Below are 18,248 nucleotides of genomic sequence, written 5' to 3'. Positions count from 1 at the left end.
GTATACAATATTCTGTCTGTGTGTATGTCTGCAGGCCAGAAGAGGGCACCAGACCTCATTACAGATGGTTGTGAGCCACCATGTGGTTTGCTGGGAATTGAACTCGGGACCTTTGGAAGAGCAGGCAATGCTCTTACCCTCTGAGCCATCTCTCCAGCCCCAATGTCTTAGTTCTTATAAAGGTAATATATTTTACTTTTTCTGGGAAGATGTTGAGGAATAAACACATGCTAAGTCACAGACAGGGAGCTTCCCTTTAGCTACCAAAAGATGCAAACAGTGGCTGTGCCACAAACACAGAATCTAGACGGGTCCCCAAGTTTCTCTTTTCACACCCTAAGCTGGATGCTCACAGTATGGGTGGACAGAGGGGACTCAGCAAGCATTGTTGGTGTTGCTCACCTTTCTCCTTCCCAGCCAACTTGTTCATCAGGTAGGATTTGCCTGTACGATAAAGGCCCACGATGGCCACCACTACCACCGGCTGTGTGATGGCAGACAGAATCTTCAGAGCTTCCTGATTGGCCACTAGCTGTTCCTCATTGTTCTCAATGAGGCACATGGGTTCTGGCATCTGGATCTCTGGAGCCATGTCTAAAATGTTTCTTTGTCTGCTGGAGAAGAAACAGGATGACCTGAAATTCCTAGTATTTAAAGAAAGGCATTTTACCCACTGAATCCTGGAATAAATGATCTGAAAGCATTGCCTGAGTTTCTGAGATATTGAAAACTAAGAACAAAAATAAGTAGCAAAGTACAATAGCTCCTGCCTGTTCACAGACCTGTAGTAGCATATACTACAGCCTCTTAAGTTCTTGTTAGATTCAGGAAACCCCTATCATTAGCCTACCTACTAACAGTTTGGGTCTAGCTCATTCCATTGGCTTCCAGCTCGCTAATGTTTTCTGGCGTGTACCTACTGGTATCCTTGGATTGCTTGACTGTGACTTGTCGTGCACTCTCTTACTGAGCTATCTGACCAAACTGCACCACTTCCTTGCCACCAAGCCATAATTCTAACATATATCATTTTCAAAGACATTATACATGTTTTCTTATTAAAGTGGTACTTTCAAAAACATTTTTACATAGATAAGAATGTCCTTTATTAATCCCAAACTTCAAAGCATGATCATTTTGTAATTGGCAAAATGATTGAAAAGACATCATTACTGGTAAGCTGACAACTGTCTAATAAATTAGTTTAAGCTGAATGATAAAGGTAACACATGCTTTTTGGCCGCACTTATCGGGGAGACAGACAGCTATCTTCCATTTTAGTACTGACTATTTAATAAAGAAGTTAAAAAGCCATGATCTTCATTGAATTCACTTTTCATTACAAAACAGTAACAAGAAAACATCTGAATGAGTTGCACGAGCAGGCCATGAAAAAGGATGGGTTTCCTTCCTTGTATTTAATGATCATAAAGACACATTTCCTCCTCATGCTCAGAGCCAGGGCAGGGTAAATCATGCCTGTAACTAAGAAACTGAAACAGAAACAGTTTTGATACGAGCAGATAGTGGCAGAGTCACCACAGATGGCAGATGTCAAGCCATGGGCATTAGGAAGTACCTAGTGCAAGCCCATGCCAGGAAACAGCCTTATCTTAGTGAACTGAGAATCTAATGCCAAGTGCTTGCCCATTCTAACCAATCTCTGGTGTGATATTGCTACCCTGTATCAGTAGTTGCCTTATCTATACACAGCAGGAATTAAAATGACTTTTTGCAGACTATATAGATGTAGCTTTCAGTGATGACCTACAATTAGCCAAGATAAGAAAGATCACATCTGCACATGATATGGAGGTTTAGAGGCCCTTGTAATTTTGGATGATGTCAGTAATGGAGGAAGAAACTAATTTAATTGAATGTTCAGCCTTTATAAAGAACATTAGTACTGTGTGTCTCTAGTAATCATAGTATTTTACGTGTTAGCACCAAGCAGTGCCTGGATAGAATCCTTAATGCTTTTACTGCAGCCAAATCACGAATGTCACTGCACATTTAATGTTCTCCAGGCACATTCCAAAATTCAGTACTCTGCCTTGCATAGATCGGCGCAGGACTCAGGAATATATTCTCTGTATCTGTTAAGAGTCCCATAACTTTAAGGGAACTGGCGAGATGGTTCATCTGTTAAAAAGAACAGACAACTCTTTCAGAGGATCAAGATTTTTTTCCAAGAACCTACATGTTGGCTCACAACTGTCTGCAGCTCCAGTTCCTTCATCTGGCTTCCAAGGGCACCAGGGACCCATACACATAAAATAAAAATAATTTGTAAATTTTTAAAAATCTCATTTTGGCTTTGCTGTAATTTAGACTTGATGTGCAGTCTCGGACTTGCAACTGACTAGCATTATGATGTCACTCAGCTCTTTCAGTATGCTTCCTACAAGTCAGAAGCAAACAAATCAATATACATTTCTATCAGTAGAGAGCTGGCTAGAGTGGTGGGTCAGTGGTTAAAAGCACCTGAAGTAGAAGACCTGGGTTTGGGTGAACCCACCACATCAAGTGACTCAGCTACCTGTAACACCAGTGCCAGGGGACCTGACACTCTTCATAGCTCTATGGACAACTGCAGAGTGGGGAGTGTGTGTGTGTGTGTGTGTGTGTGTGTGTGTAAGAAAACAGTTCCTTGTAGATATAGTTTTAGTTCAGGGTTTGCAGGACTAAACTGAGCGCCAAAGAGGTTAAAAAACTGACTTTAAAAAACGTGACTGCCAAGGGAAAGAAGGCCTGGAAACTTCAAGAGAGCCCAGCAAAGCTGAAAGCCCACTGTAGTGTCAGGAAGTGTCTCCCTGCTGTGCCTTGGAGTTTCACCTTTTCTTTGTCTTTCATTTTTGTTTTGTCTTCAGCATCTTAGATATTTACATTGCAACTCAACCTTTGCTCTTCCTCATGCCAAGAAATAGTTGCCTGCTGTTCTAAAAGTCCCCCAGGTTCACAGACTGAAAGGGCTGCATCAGGTTTTTTTTGGGGGGTGGGGTGGGGTGGAATGATGCTTTGATCCCATTTTTATTTTTTAGCTATATTAATTTTCTAGCCCTTTCAACTTTCATTTATTTTTTAAAATTTATTTTTTATTTTACATACCAACCCCAGTTCCTCCCACTTTCCCTTCTCTGTTATGTGACTTGATCTTTTGGGGAGTGGGCCCTGACAGTGGCACCAGGACCTATCCCAGGGGCATGAACTGCCTTTTTAGAGCCCATTCCCTGTGCTGGGACACCTTGCTAAGCCTTGATACAGCAGGAGGGGCTTGGTCCTGCAGCAGGTCTTAAAGGCAGAGGAATTTAAGCAGTGATTGTGGATGCCAAGAAGTTATAACCGAGCAATGAAAGAAAAACAGCTGGAAGACATTTCTAGCCTTCAGTTTAGTCCCTACCCAGGCTGCCTCTCATCGTCAGGAAGCAAATGGGACACAGTAAAACCTCTGACTGACAGATGAACAATTGTTTGTCTGCTAACACTGTGACTCAGTCTTCACACTTAGGGCTGATCCAGCATCCCAGGCTAAGATGCATTCCATCCTGGATAGAGTATTTTAAAAGCTAAACCATAACAGTCTCTGCCCCCATGCATCTCCGACCTTACCTTAACAAAAACTGAGGAGCCAAGTGAGAGCAAGAGCTGGGAAGAAAGCAGCTTCAAAGAGGACTTTGCCAGAGTGCAAACCTGTTGTCCATTTTTAGCTGTGCTTGTTTCTCTTAAATACTGGCCAGTTCTGGGAATCCCCTTTCTCCTCCCAGCTCTCTAGCAGAGAACTTACTTATGCAATATAAAAAAAAAAAAAAAAAAAAAAAAACTAACATGGTTAGTTTCCAATCCTGAAAGGAAACTGAAACTACCCAAGCTCAGAGTATTCAGTTAAAAAGATTTCCCTTTAACTGCATTGTCCCATGAAAGGTGTGGATACCTTGAACTGATTTCCCAGATGTTGCCCATTATTGCTGAAACAGAGAATTCTCTTTCGGAATTGACATCTTTCTTAATTATTGGGAGCATGATTCATTGTATTCCTTTTAAATGAGAGTGATGGTGTACCTGATTTAGAGATTGGTACTTTTTGAGGGTAAACCTCACTTACTACTTGATGACTAATTTCTTGCAATCGTATCTGCATACACTTAGAATAAAATTTGTATTATTGGTAGTAGGTTGACCGAGAGTCACCGGGTCTCTTTTGTGAGTTCTGAAATACCATATACAAAAGAAATAAAACCAGGCTTAAAAGGAAAGTTCAGGACCATTTTATTGGAGTTCAAAGAAAAAAGCAACAGGGTGGGGAGCAGACAGCAGCTCTCTCAGGGAACCAGAAGCGGGAGATGGGGATAAAACAAGAGCAAGTCATACTTTCCAGGTTAGAGGCCAAGCGGTCAAGCAGGCGCAGCAGTGAAAGTCCCTAAGCATCTGCATGGGGTGTGGACCTGCCTCCTGGCAACAGACAGGGAAGATGTTAAATCCCAAAGTTGGGTTGATCCAGGAGATGATGACAGCCCAAGCTGGAATCAGCCTGTGAGAGGCACTGGGGTAGAGGACACACTAAGCCAGACCAGGATTCTGATGAGCTTAAGAAACTGTGATATCAAAAGTGCCGTTGGTTCAAGCCTGGATGCTTTGGAAAAAGGGGGTTGGGGAAAAAAACAGATCACTAATAAGGAACCATCTGACATCTAACACTGTGCGTGGCTATTGTCTGGGGTTTTGTAGTTTTATAACTTACCTTCCATTTAATGGTTGGCTTAGTCTGTTCAACATTTTATTTTAGAATCCTTCAAGTTTGAAGGTGCAGTAAAATATTTTGCATATATACCCAGGAATAGAATAAAATGGTCAGATAGTATGAATTTGTCCACATTATGGAAGAGGGTATAAATCATTCTGCAGTGTGATTTCCAAAGTCAGTGTTCCTGCAGCAATGAATGAGAATTCACAGTGCATCAAATATCACCATTAGGAAATGCCAGAATTCTACATTTTTATCACTCGGAGGAATTCATGGTTTTAATTGTTGGGTTTGTTTTGGTTTTTTGAGAATGAATTATAGTTAGGGAAGTAAAAACCCCTTTCCTTGTCATTGCTTTTTAGGATATGTGTAATCAAGACACTTGATGTTTTTTATGTTATAAAGTTTTAAACTTCACTTACAGATTAATTTAACTGCATGTTCTTAGTATGAGACATGTGTATACTAAAAATTGCGGTGTGCCTTTTCGCTCTCTCATTGTGTCTTAGGATGAATAGGAGGTTTTGGTGCTAATCTGACTAAACCAATGGGTTCTTTCTTGATATCTAGTGCTTTTCTCTCCTATTTTTCATCTTGAAAGACCTGGAACTAATGTCAACCATTTCTGAAAATGCTTTGTCATTCACAGTTTTAAAAATCTGCAGTCCTCTTAATCGATTTCTCTGAAGGCCAGTAGTAGTAAGCTAAATCTTGTCACTCTTAAATGCAAACGCAAATGACCTAACTTCACTTATTGACAAGAGCATCCTCCCTTTTAGCTGCAATGTCTTGAATCACCACGTATGTTGAGTCTGCACATGCGTATTTATCTCATTACGCTCACAACTACATTACCCTGCATTAGTTCCTCTAGTCTTGGTTCCAGTTTGAAATCACTAACACACTTTGTGATGTTTTGTTTTCCCCTGTTGTTGGCGCTGGGGTTTCTATTGCTGTGATGAAATACCATGAACAAAATGCAAGTTGAGGAAGAAAAGATTTATGTGGCTTTCGTATCCAAAGGCACAGTTCATTGAGGAAGTCAAGGTAGGAACTCAAACAGGACAGGACCCAGGAGGCAGGTTTCTGATGTAGAGGCCATGGAGGGGTGTTACCTACTGGCTTTTCCTAATGGCTTGTTTAGCCTGCTTTCCTATAGAACCCAGGACCACCCCCCCCAGGGATGGCCCCACCCACAATGGGCTGGGAGAAAATATGCTACAGGCTTACCTACAGCCCCATCTTTTGGAAACATTTTCTCATTTGAGAGTCTCGCCTTTCAGATGATTTTAGCTTATATCAAGTTGATGCCTGTGGATTTTATTAGTTGATTAATTTCCTCGGAGTCATTGGAGTTTTGTTTGCTGTTGCATTAAAAGTGAAGATGAATGTGCATATAAATGTCATATTAAAATAAATAAATTTTATAATCAATTTTCTAGATATTTCTGTCTGTTTCTTGACTCTTTTGAAGTCATCTGGAATTCTTGCATAATTGTCTAGATACAGTTGTGAAAAAAATTATAACATTTATTATGGAGTAAGTATTGAGTAAACTTGTCAAATACAACTATATCCAATATACACATTTTACAAGTGTACAACTTCATGGATTTTCTTAACACACTATAAGAAATAAAATAAAAAGACAGCATGCCAGGGGATCCCCTCATGTCCATGTTCAGTATCTACTACTTCTGCTCTGCCCCTTCAATGAAAACAAATAACCCTGCTACAAGCATCATACACTGAGTTCCATCTAGTGACTAGATCAGTGTTATTCAGTGTTATTATGTGAGACTTTGTCTGCCTCCTTTTCATTTAGCAGACATGTAGTGAAGATATAGTTGGGGAATAAAGCAAACTTCATATCTTGGCTATTTTGTGTCTTTTTGCTTGTTATGACAAAATGACAATCTGTGTCATATACATATATGTTATCAATATTCTATTTGCCTTTGGTTATATGTTTCACATAGGTTACATGTGTGTTTATTATTTTCTTGGAGCTATTAAAATAATATTTACATTTGCTTATTAATACTAATGTCAGTTGTTTTTGGCTTTGGTTTTTTTTTATTTCTCATCTTGTTTTTTCCTTATTTACAGAACATTCACAGCTTTCCATAGTGTGTCAGCATCAGCTCACCCTCCTATACCAGTGTCCTGTGATGCCAGGAGCTGAGTCTCTAGGGATTTCCACTGAAACACAAAGACTCTGGTAAGAAACTTATTTTTTTCAGCTGCCAGTTTCACCCTGTGCTTATCTATGGGGTCAATGCAGCTACAAACAGAGTCCAGAATTTCTGAGTTAGATGTCCACTCACCTTCCAGAGACTCCACCCTATGGGATTCCTTTAATAGACTCCTTTTCCACGGAATCACTCTCTTCCCAAGACAGAGTAATCTCTAACTCGAGTGTGTAGTCTCAGAGTACATGACGTCAAAAGAAAAGGCAGATCGATGACTCATTTTGTTTTCCTGTGGTGCTTGAGTGAACTCAGAGGTAGAGTCAGATACAGTGCAACCGCAGATTGAGTTGTGCAGTGTCAGTAGGATTGTAGCTGTCTTCATGAGTGTGGTAGCCCCTTGGCTTGGGGACACTAACTTAACCTGAGACAGAGTTGGACTGAGCACTTTATGGAAGCCCCACTCCCAAATGGAAAATTCCAAAACTCACAGGCGAGTACAGGAATTCAGCTGAAGGTCTAGAATGTTGGTTGTTGTTAAAACCTTCACCATCACATTTTGAGGGAACCCATGGACTCTCGCTCCTCTGCCCTTCCTCTTCCACCCAGCTCCTTTCTCTCCATTGCCTTATTCTCTCACCCTTCTCTATCTTATTGTGCTTTGAAGAGCAAGAATATATTATCTGATGTGACCTTGGTTTAGGTTTCACCAGTATATATAATCATCTGTCACCCCCTGCCCCTGTCCCACGACTACATGTATGGAAGAGATTCTATAAACACAAGCACAAACCCTCTTCATCAAGAATTGTCAGATCATGTTTTAAAATAACAAGCTTCTGGTTTTGCTTTTGTTATCCTGTTTTTCCAATAGCTCTTCTGTGACAGGTGATGGGAACGCTGTGTTAGGACACCAGCAACTGAAAAGAGTGGCCACCCTGACTTTGAAAGCCCTTATGGAGGACAGGGGCACAGTTGACAGTGAGCAGACGTAGTGATGGCTCCAAGCATTTGGCCAAGTTCCCAGCCAGTGACACTGTCCACATCATGAGATTTTCTAGACTAGGACCTACAGATTGTCCCTGTATAAGAAAGTGTAGAACAATAGTCTTCAAAGGTACCCTGGCATCTAGATATATGGCTTAGCAGGTAAAGTGTTTGCCATGTAAGAATGAGGACCTGCGTTCATATCCCCAGAGCCCATGTAAAAGCCGCATGCTCTGCTGTGCATCTGTCATCCCAGCATCTCTAACATCAAAACGGGAAGCACATAGGATCACCTCAGAAACTTGTGGGGCCACTAGCATGGCTTAGGAAACAGAAAGCAACTGAAGAGGGACCCTGCCTTAAGGTGAGATGCTACCCTCCCACACGAGTGTGTCGTACACATGGCTACACTTACACACATTAACATGCATACATACACATCAACATTCTTACACACACATACATAACCAGAGAGAGAGACCAGACATTTACACAAGATAGAAATATACCACAGCGTTAAGTCATTTAATTGCCTGTGGGCTTTAATTCTGTAGTTGGCTCTCTCTAGATTCTTTAAAAGAAAACAATCACGTTTCCATTCTGCAACTGGAGAAAAGCAGCCGAATTCCTAGAAATGGCCGAGTTAGAGAAGTTCAGTTGCTTTTAGTTTCTATGAGAATTATATTTCAGGAAATGCCTTCACAAAGAGCTTTGCTTTGGCGCAAGAGTTCATTTTCCTGTTGAGAGAACAATCCTGCCAAGCTGCTTGAGAACACAATTCCTGGAAGTGTGTTCATTTTGGAGGGAGAAACCTCGAGGGTGGGATTCCAAAACCTCCCTGCCTCACTGTTCTTTCTGAGCTGGTGTAAGGCACTGTCTGTTCAGCATCTGTCTTGAATTAGATCATGTGTAGACAAGACTATATAGAATGTATAGAATGTAGATAGGCTTTTTGCTAGGGCTTGTCACGTGCACTAATCAGCATTTTGGGTTGTTATCAATTCGTTCTCTGTAAAAGACACCGTGACTTAAAACATACACACACACACACACACACACACACACACACACACGCACAGACCACACTGAATAATCGCATCACTTGCTGAATAGTCCCAAACTCTTTCTATTGCACAGGATAAAAGCTGGGCATAGTGGTGTACAGTTTTAACCCCAGCAGTAGTTATGTGACTCTCTGGGTTTAAGGTCAGTCTGGTTTACAGAGTAAGGAGTGAGGTCTAGGATAGCAGCCGGGCTACACAGAGAAACAGAGAAACTCCCAAAACCCCCATCTTGAAAAAAAAAAAAAAAAAACCTAAAGAAAAAACAGCCAATTTGCAATAAAAAAAAAAAAAAAAAAAAAAAAAAAAAGGCCTGCAAAAGCTTGCACAGTCTGCCCCCTGATGGCACTTCCTAAGCCCAGTCTGTCTCCAACTCACAACCTGCATCTAGAAATAACCAAACTCTTCCCCAGTCTGGAGTGTTGCACGAAATCCTTTTGCCTAGAACTAATTTTTACCTTTTGCTATCTAAGTAAATTGTGCTTCTCAAAAGTTTGGTTTAATTCTACATTTCTTGGGGAAACATTTCTATCCAAATAGTCTCTCCTTTCTATATAATGCTTAGCAGAAATTGAAATATTTCATTTGTTCACGTGACCATTTAGTGTCTTATTTCTAAAAACCAAAAGAAAGCAGCACTAGAATCGTGACTGTTCTGGTTGAGAGTATATCCTGGCTTCCTTCCCCCACATCCAGCCAGTGTCAGTGGCCAATACCTGCCGTTAGTGAATGAACGGATGCAATCATTTTGAAAAGTGCTACTTTATTTTTCCTTTTTACACAAGAATTTTTCTCTTTGCACATGAACCTTCAACAGAAATTCTCCCCCTCATCCTAGTACCAAACTTTTTTTTTTTTTGAGAAAACAAAACATTTAATAAAAATTTCCAAGGAGGAAAGTTAGGGATGGAAAAAAAATCAAATCTAACAAAAACAAAAAACCCAAAGTGATTCTAGATGGTCCCAGTTATTATATTTATAAAAGTATGACTCTCAGACCTATGAAGTATATGGATTTACAAGAAAAAAAATCTCAAAAGCCAGCAGAGTAAAAGACTCAGGTTATCCACAGTGGCAACTAGACATTGTGGAACTTTTCATAGAAGCAGAGATAAGCGACAAATTCATTACTTAGACGTTTCAAGAGTTTTCCCACAGTTTCCTCAACAGTAATGAGCTAATCCACAGATGAGAATATGGTCAAAGAAAGGTTCTCAGGGGTCGTCAAACCAGTCAACAAAAATAGAGAAATGTTAAAAAGAATATTTAGGAGTGAACTTAACCCCAGAACAATGATTTGAGGGAAAAGAATGACTATTGAGTCAAACACAAACACAAGTAAAATTTTTTATTTATTTATTTATTTTAAAAAGAAAACAATCTTTTTTTTTTCATTTTACATGCCAATCCCAGTTCCCACTCTCTCTCCTCCTCCCCTTCCCTCCACCTAACTCTCCCACCCTACCCCCATCCATTCCTCAGAGAGGATAAGGCACATTGACACAAGCATAGTTTTACAAAATAAATGCACGGTGCTCATCTGGATTGCCTCTGGTTTTATTACAATAGTGCTCAGTAGGAACTTTAGTTAAAAGTCAAGAAGAAACTAAAGGAGCAACAACAGTAGCTTGCCCCATGGCTGAGACAGAACAAATGGAAACTTTATTAGATGGTTTAAAGGAGAAAATGAGTAACAGTCTATAGTGAGATTTACCTCTGTTGTCTGCTTGGTAAATAAAGTATTTTTAAACACAACTATCTCCATTCATGTTCATGTTGTCCTCGGTTGACTTTACGACATAAGAACACTACTGATTAGAACAAAAACACTACATGTACCATAAAACTTAAACTGTTTCCTTCAGGACTCTTTATAGAAGCTGATAGACACACAGTGTAAGTAAGAGAATAGGGTAGAGAGTAATCTTGCAATAAAGATGACGCATTCTCCCGGGGAAAATGACAAAGAAGGACCCTGAAAGTCACCAAAGAGCTGTTGCATCATCTATATATAGTTGTCACTTGTCTCCTAATGTATTTGCAAATTTAATATGTTCTATAGGGAAAAAATGCTTTCATGAAGGTAGGAAAATGGCCATCATAGATGTGACTAGGTGCAAAAGCAAAATCTGAGGACTGCTGGTGGGGCTCTCTGAGAACATCTAAGAAACCTTCGCTGTTACATTTAAGGTACACCCATTTACACTCTGACCTTTGCCAGAACGGGGCCACAAGACATTCCACCCAGGCCCCATGTGACTGTGAGCTGTCCTGTGACTGAGATGAAACGCAGTTTCCTGGAACACTATTTTCTACCGAGTGCCGTCTCCTCATTCTGAATACCAGAGGACAAGGTCTTCTAACTCCTTTCTTAACAAACAGCTTGGATTAGTCCACACCCAGCTTAATCCTTGTCTAACAAATGACTACCAAGTGTCTTAAGGATTTAACTTACAAATATACCCTCATTTCAAAGCTCTATGAACAGCTGGTTCTTATTGAAATGTTAGTTGTCCATAAATAAATGTGATTTTCTTGCTGGAAGACCAAGTTAAAGTGGAAGGGACAGAACCCCAGAGGGGAGGAACGGAGGAAAGGGCCACAGACTCCTTCTAGCTTTAGTACTGTCCTCTGCCTGCATCTTCACCTTCTCCCTCTTTCTCTGTCACTGCCATCAAATTCAATAAAAAAAAATCTTAACGTAATATCAAGATGAATTTCTTTAGAAATTGTGTGTGTGTATACAAAATTACTTATTTCTTTACAAATTTATCTTCAGCACAGAATCAACTACTACCTCCAGGTATCTCAATCTGAGCCCCTGATCTTTTCTTTCTAGTTGATTTTCCCTATATACACAGAGACAGACGGATAGACAGAAACACCCAGTTTTACACACACACACACACACACACACACACACACACACACACACTACAAATGCCCCCAAAGCACACACAATTCAGTGCCCCAACTGTGCTTTCCCTCTCAATTTATTTCTGTCCCCCAGGGGCAAGAAACTGGTCATTTATTTTGACACTTCTTTTTTCTCTCATACTATTGACAAATCTATATGGCCATCCTACTGCTTCTGCCTTCAAAATGTAGATCTTTCACCTATCTCCATTGCCACAACAAGCATCTCCATCACCACTCTTGTAAATTACTATAGTGCAATGGTTTTCTTTTCAACCATTACTTGATGATTACCTTCGGTCGGGTTTTTATTGCTGTGAAGACACCATGAACACAGCAACTCTCATCAAGGAAACATTTGATTGGGGTGGTTCCCTTACAGTTTCGGAGGTTCAGTCCGTTATCATCACGGCGGGGAGCGGACAGATGTGGTACTGGAGTGGAGAGTTACCTCTAGACTCAGAGGCAACAGAAAGTTAACTGACAGTCACACTGAGAGAAGCTTGAACAAGAGACCTCAAAGCCTGCCCCCACAGTGACACACTTCCTCCAACAAAGTGTCACGAATAGTGACACACCTCCTTCTTAGTGTCCCTCCATTTGGGGGCTATTTTCTTTCAAACCTCCACAGTAATAGTGCAGTGAACTCTCTGTAAGAGTGGTTCTCAGCCTTTCCAATGCTGTGACCCTTTAATGCAGTTCCTCATGCTGTTGTGACCACCAACCATAAACTTATCTTGTTGCTACTTCATAACCATAATTTTGCTACTGCTATGAATCATAATGTAAATATCTGATATGCAGGATATCTGATATGCAATCCCCAAATGTGTCATGACCCAAAGGTTGAGAACCTCTGCTCTAAAGTATAGAACAAATTATGTCTTTCCTCTGCTGAAAATCTACCTGGGACTCCCTTTCCACAGTGAAACTAACTAGTCACATATTCATTGGCTTCTCTTTATCTCACCAATCTTTTTACTATTTTCCCAAGTCCTTCAATTCCAACCACACTGGATTTGTGTGCGTTTTCAAACTCATCTGCCCTGCTTCTGCGTGACCTCTGGGGTTCTCAGCTTACTTCCTTTTGCTGAAAGGATCTGTGAGACATATAACTATTACTTACCTAAAGGAAATGAATTGTTCACATAGGATAGCATTCCGCAAGACTGGGGGCATTCAGGACCTGGTGCCTGTTGATTGAGGTAATTGTTTAAACAGTCAGGACCTGGGAGTTTCTGTTGATTGAGGTAATTGTTTAAATGATCAGCATCAAGGCTAAAAGCATTGCTTTTGTAGATGTCCAGCAGATGGCGCTACACAACTAAAGAATCTGGCTTCCTTTTGTAGCAAAGCCCTGCAAGCCAGAATAGGTGTGAATTTTTCTACAGCAAAAGTCAGTTTGGGGTCTGAAGCACAATAAACATAACAAAATACAGGAAGCACATTTTAAATATAAGACTAAGACACTTACATACTTACATACAATGACACCATGTTTGGGAATGAAAACCCTTAAATTATTTTTCAGAATTCTTCTTTAACCACAACAAACTCAAACTTCCAAAATTTCGAGATTTAACAACCCATCCAAAGTACAGTGTAGTATGTTGATTTAAATCTATTTCAGTCATTGAGTTGTCTTTGAAAAGCCTTCATCCCTGCCTCTTTTGTGTTAGCTTTGTGCCCACAATTAGTTCTGCTCCACAGGCAGCCTTGACAGAGAACATCATATGTTTATCTGTTTCTTTATTGGAGCTGTGCAGGCAGCACACTCCTGGAGGCACTGCTCTGAGAGGGTGGGTCAGCTCTAGGTTTTAAACAGCTGTTCAGTGAGTGAGAATGAGAATTCTAAATCGTTCCTAGTTAGGGTTTCTATTGCTGTGATGAAACACCACGACCAAAAGCAAATTGGGGAGGAAAGGGTTTATTTGGCTTACATATCCACAGTAATTATAGTCTATTGAGGGAAGCTAAGGGAGGTTATCCAACTAGGCAGGAACCTGAAGGTAGGAGCTGATACAGAGACTATGGAGGGATGCTGCTTACTGGCTTCTTTCCCATGACTTGCTCAACTTGCTTTGCTACAGAACCCAGGACCAACAGTCCAGGGGTGGCCCCACCCACAATGGGCTGAGCCCTTGCACATCAATTACTAATTAAGAAAATGCCTATAACTGGATCTTATGGAGGCATTTTCTCAATTGAGGGTTCCTACATTCAGATAACTCTAGCTTGTGTCAAGCGGATGAAACTAACCAACACAAAACCCTTTGCTAGGATTCAGTACAATTTTAGAGGTGGCAGGTCAGGTGCCTTTGAGTATATCTGTTGTTCTTCTACAGATTTTGATTAGAGATCCTCACCAAGGACACATTAAAGTGTTCAGATGCTCTCCGATAGGTCACAGGGGTTGTGGGTAGAATGCATCTCTATGGTTGGGTTGCTAGAAGCCAGTCCCCAAACACTTTAGTTTCTATTAGCATTTGCTCTCCCTCTTAATTACCTTCATTTTTATATGTTTAAAGGTAAAAGAAGACTATGGGAAAAATAGTTGCTAAATAATATTTATTTAGGTATTTGTATGCATTTTATGATTCCTGAAGATTAATCGAAAAACAGGTATTAATCACCTACTGGGTGTTTAACAGTATGGTTTCAAGGAACATAAAACACACCCATTGCTTTTGCAGTATTTCATCAGTAAATTACAAGAAAATGACCAACCACATACTGGTCATCTGTAGAGTCCAGTGTGAACTGTTCTTGCTAAAGATCTGAAATTTATAATAGATGTTGTGTAGCAACTCGTTTAAGGAGGAGTAATCTCTGTCATTGGCTATTTCTTAACTGGCTATGAAATAGATATATTTTATATATTTTTATTTAAAACCCAAGTGTAGGAGGAGGCGGCTTGTTCGTCCTGGCTGCCCATAAACAAAATAACCACTCAGAAACTATATTAATTAAAATACTGCTTGGCCCATTAGCTCTAGCTTCTTATTGGCTAACTCTTATATTAATTTAACCCATTTCTATTAATCTGTATATCATCACGTGGCAGTGGTTTACCGGCAAAGATTAGGGATGTCTGACTCTGGTGGCTCCATGGCATCTCTCTTACTCTGCTTTCCTTCTCCCATCATCCAATCCAGTTTTCCCTGCCGACCTAAGTTCTGACCTATCAACAGGCCAAGGCAGTTTCTTTATTCATTTACCAATAAAAGCAACACGTAGACAAAAGGATCTCCCACACTACCCAAGTGAACCCTTTGGAGGAGTTGATGATCCCCTCCTGTAGAAGAGAAAAACCACACTTCATAGACTTAAGAAATCTGCCAGGTAACACAGGCAAAAAATTGAATTATTTTCCTACCTCATTCAGGGCCTGGTCAGTTTGATCAGTGAGTGCTAAAGGCAGAGCCACATCCTGAGGTAGAGGGGTCAACATGGGATTTAAACGACACGTGGAAGGCAGTTGGCCTATGGAGAAGTGAGAGAAGGATATAACTGGGTGAAGGAACTAGCAAGGAAGATGAGTCAGTTAAGGAAGACTGGCACCTCCAGAATAAGGGAGCTCTAGGAGAGAATGGGCGTAGCTGCAGACAAAAAAACTGCCCTTGACTGTTGTAGTCATGACTAGAGGAAACCCTACTGTGGAACAATCCTTTTGTACGCTGTAAAGATGTTTTGTTCTCATTGGTTTAATAAAGAGCCAATTGGCCAATAACTAGGTAGAAAGAGTTTAGGTGGGAAAACCAGACTGAGAGAACGTGGGGAAGGAGTGTGGAGGTGCCAGAAGACTCAGAGGAAGCAGGAGATGAACATGCCATTTTGAAAAAAAGGTACTGCCACATGGTAGAGTATAGATAAACTATATAGGCTAATTTAAGTTATAAGAGCTAGTTAGTAACAAATCTAAGCTATCAGTTGGGTATTTATAATTAATAATAAGTCTCTGTGGGGTTATTTGGGGATCCAGTGATCCCGACCCCCCCGCAAAAAAAAAAAAAAAAAACCAACTCCACTTACCCATCTCTGATAATCTTCATGCAGTTTCCTACAAAAGGCAAAGGATCTCATATGGTAGAATCTGTATAAAACAGGCCTTTTTTTGCAGGGCAAAGAGCAGAGGGAAATCTGGGAGAAGCCCATTGATATCATTATAGAGACAGATACAGACTTAGCATAAGGATGTCAGGATGGCTCATGTTACAGTTTGTGCATATCACCCACTCTGGCTTACAGGGTGTTTTAGTTAGAGTTACTATTGCTTTGATGAGAAACCATAACCAAAAAAAGTTGGGAAGGAAGAGTTTATTCAACTTACACTTCCACATCACAGTTCATTGTGAAAGGAAGTCAGGACAGGATTTCAAACAGAGCAGGAACTTGGAGACAGGAGCTGATGCAGAGGCTATGGAAGGCCATTTATTAGGGCCTTGCAAGTGTCTTGCATTGAGCTAAGTTTTACACTTTATCTTATCAATCCCCTCTTGTGACCTACAAGGTAAATACTTTCCCTGATTAATTTTATGTCAACTTGACACAAGCTAGATTCATCTGAAAGGAGGGAACCTCAATTGAGAAAGTACCACTATAAGATCTGGTTGTAGGGCATTTTCTTATTTAGTTATTCATAGGAGTGAGCCAGGCCCATTGTTGGTGATGCTATCACTGGGCAGGTGGTTCTAGAACAAACCAGGAATAGCAAACCATGATGATAAAGCCAATAAGCAGCACCCTCCATGGCCTCTACATTAACTCCTTCCTTCAAGTTCAAACCCAGTTTGAGCTCCTGTCTTGGCTTCTTCCCTCAGTGGATTGTGACTCCGAGATTTATAAACCAGATAGGTTAACCCTTTCCTCTCCAGGTTGTTTTTGGTTATAGTGTTTTCTCATAGCAATAGCAATCCTCACTATGACAGTGTTAATACTGTGCCCTAGTTTGTAAGTGAGGCAAATGAAATCCAGGATTTTAAATGGTGGGGCCATGCAGCTAGCAGTAAGAACAATATACCTAGTTTTGTGTGGCTGCCACTTTCTCACCATAGTTGTTATCACTTTGTCATTCAGCTCTAGATTAATGTTAACCACGGGTATCCTAGGATGGGGTGGCCAGAAGAGTGGATTGGTATTCTATATGGTTTTTCTGTTTGTACTGGCTTGGTTGACAATGCCATGAATCCATCATTTCAGGAACAGAGCCTGATATGAGACAGGCTCATGTTTTCAAATGACCCCACAGTTGTCACAAATCCCAAAACAATGGTAGAGTTTAAGTAATTGGTGATACCATAGTAAAGTATTACATTGATCTGGATGATGGATGCCTCAAAAATCTTCCTAGAAGACTGGAAAGGAAATTAGGAAAAAAAAATTATTTTTCTTCCCTGATACCTAGCAAGAGGTACTTGTAAAATTCTTACTAAGCCCTTGTGTCAGAGCTGTTAGTTGACCTCCAGAACAGAGAGAACAGGAGTGTAGGAGCCTACCCAGGAGCCTATAGTATACCTCACAGTTGTACTTGACATTGAACAGCATCCTTGCGTGACATTAACTTTTTCCCACCTCAATGAGTCAGATAGTGTGTCTTTATTATTTGACAGCTGAGGCCATTGAGCATGTAGTCTCTGCCTTCCCTAGAATCAAAGCTCTTGCAAACTGGAAAAAAAAACTTTCTCACAAGTACTTCCATAACAATAAATTCCAAGCTTCCAAACTATGAGGGTGTAAGGACGAGCTGAAGGAATCCCTGCTGTGGGTTATTTGTTTTGCTAGGCAAAGATGTGTTATATTTGTTTATGCTGCATTTGTTTAACAATATAAAGATGTGTTGCATTTTTGTTAATTAAATAAAATTAACCTGAGCTCAGAGAGGTGGGGTTAGCAACTAGTTGATAGAACATAGCAGACAGGAGTGTAGGTGTAGAGTGGGGTTTATAGTTGGGGCAGTGTGGAAGGAGTGGCTTCCAGGGACGCCAGCTAAGACAAAAAGTCAGCCAGTTGCTACCCTGACTCTGAGCTCACAGGTTTTCACCCTCACCTTTGAATCTCAAGTTTTATTAGAATAAGAGAGAAGAGAATGAGGGAGAAAGAGAGGGACATGCCCAGGACCAAAAGTCAGGTAGACTCCAGGTAAACCTGGAGACAGCAGGAAAGTAAGATGAGAGAAAGAGAAAAAGAAAGGAAAGAAGAAAGAAAGAGAGAGATGGGGAAGGAAGGAAGGTTAAAAGCCACAAGGAAAAGAGAAATGGGCAAATGGCCAAAAGACACTTAAGATCATGCTCAACCTCCTTAGCGATCAGGGAAATGCAAATCAAAACAACTTTGAGATATCATCTTACACCTGTC

The 18,248-nt window shown here is 40.5% G+C and overlaps 1 protein-coding gene across 1 annotated transcript in view; it reads right to left on the bottom strand.

The window, feature by feature from the left end:
* LOC101985822 (guanylate-binding protein 5) overlaps positions 1-3,649 on the bottom strand; it is a 14,863-nt gene extending 11,214 nt beyond the window's left edge. Inside the window, exons 1-2 of the mRNA XM_013350012.2 lie at positions 3,610-3,649; positions 403-611 (exon numbers count right to left, since the gene is read on the bottom strand). Of these exons, the coding sequence (XP_013205466.1) occupies positions 403-592 (190 nt within the window). The 5' untranslated portion in view covers positions 593-611; positions 3,610-3,649. The remainder of the gene's footprint in view (positions 1-402; positions 612-3,609) is intronic.
* Between the last annotated feature and the right edge of the window lie 14,599 nt (positions 3,650-18,248).

The sequence above is a fragment of the Microtus ochrogaster genome, chromosome 21 (genome assembly GCF_000317375.1).
Source record: "Microtus ochrogaster isolate Prairie Vole_2 chromosome 21, MicOch1.0, whole genome shotgun sequence".
Lineage (NCBI taxonomy): Eukaryota > Metazoa > Chordata > Mammalia > Rodentia > Cricetidae > Microtus > Microtus ochrogaster.
The sequence above is the reverse complement of the archived record's forward strand: the minus strand, read 5'-3'. Positions and strand labels throughout refer to the sequence as shown.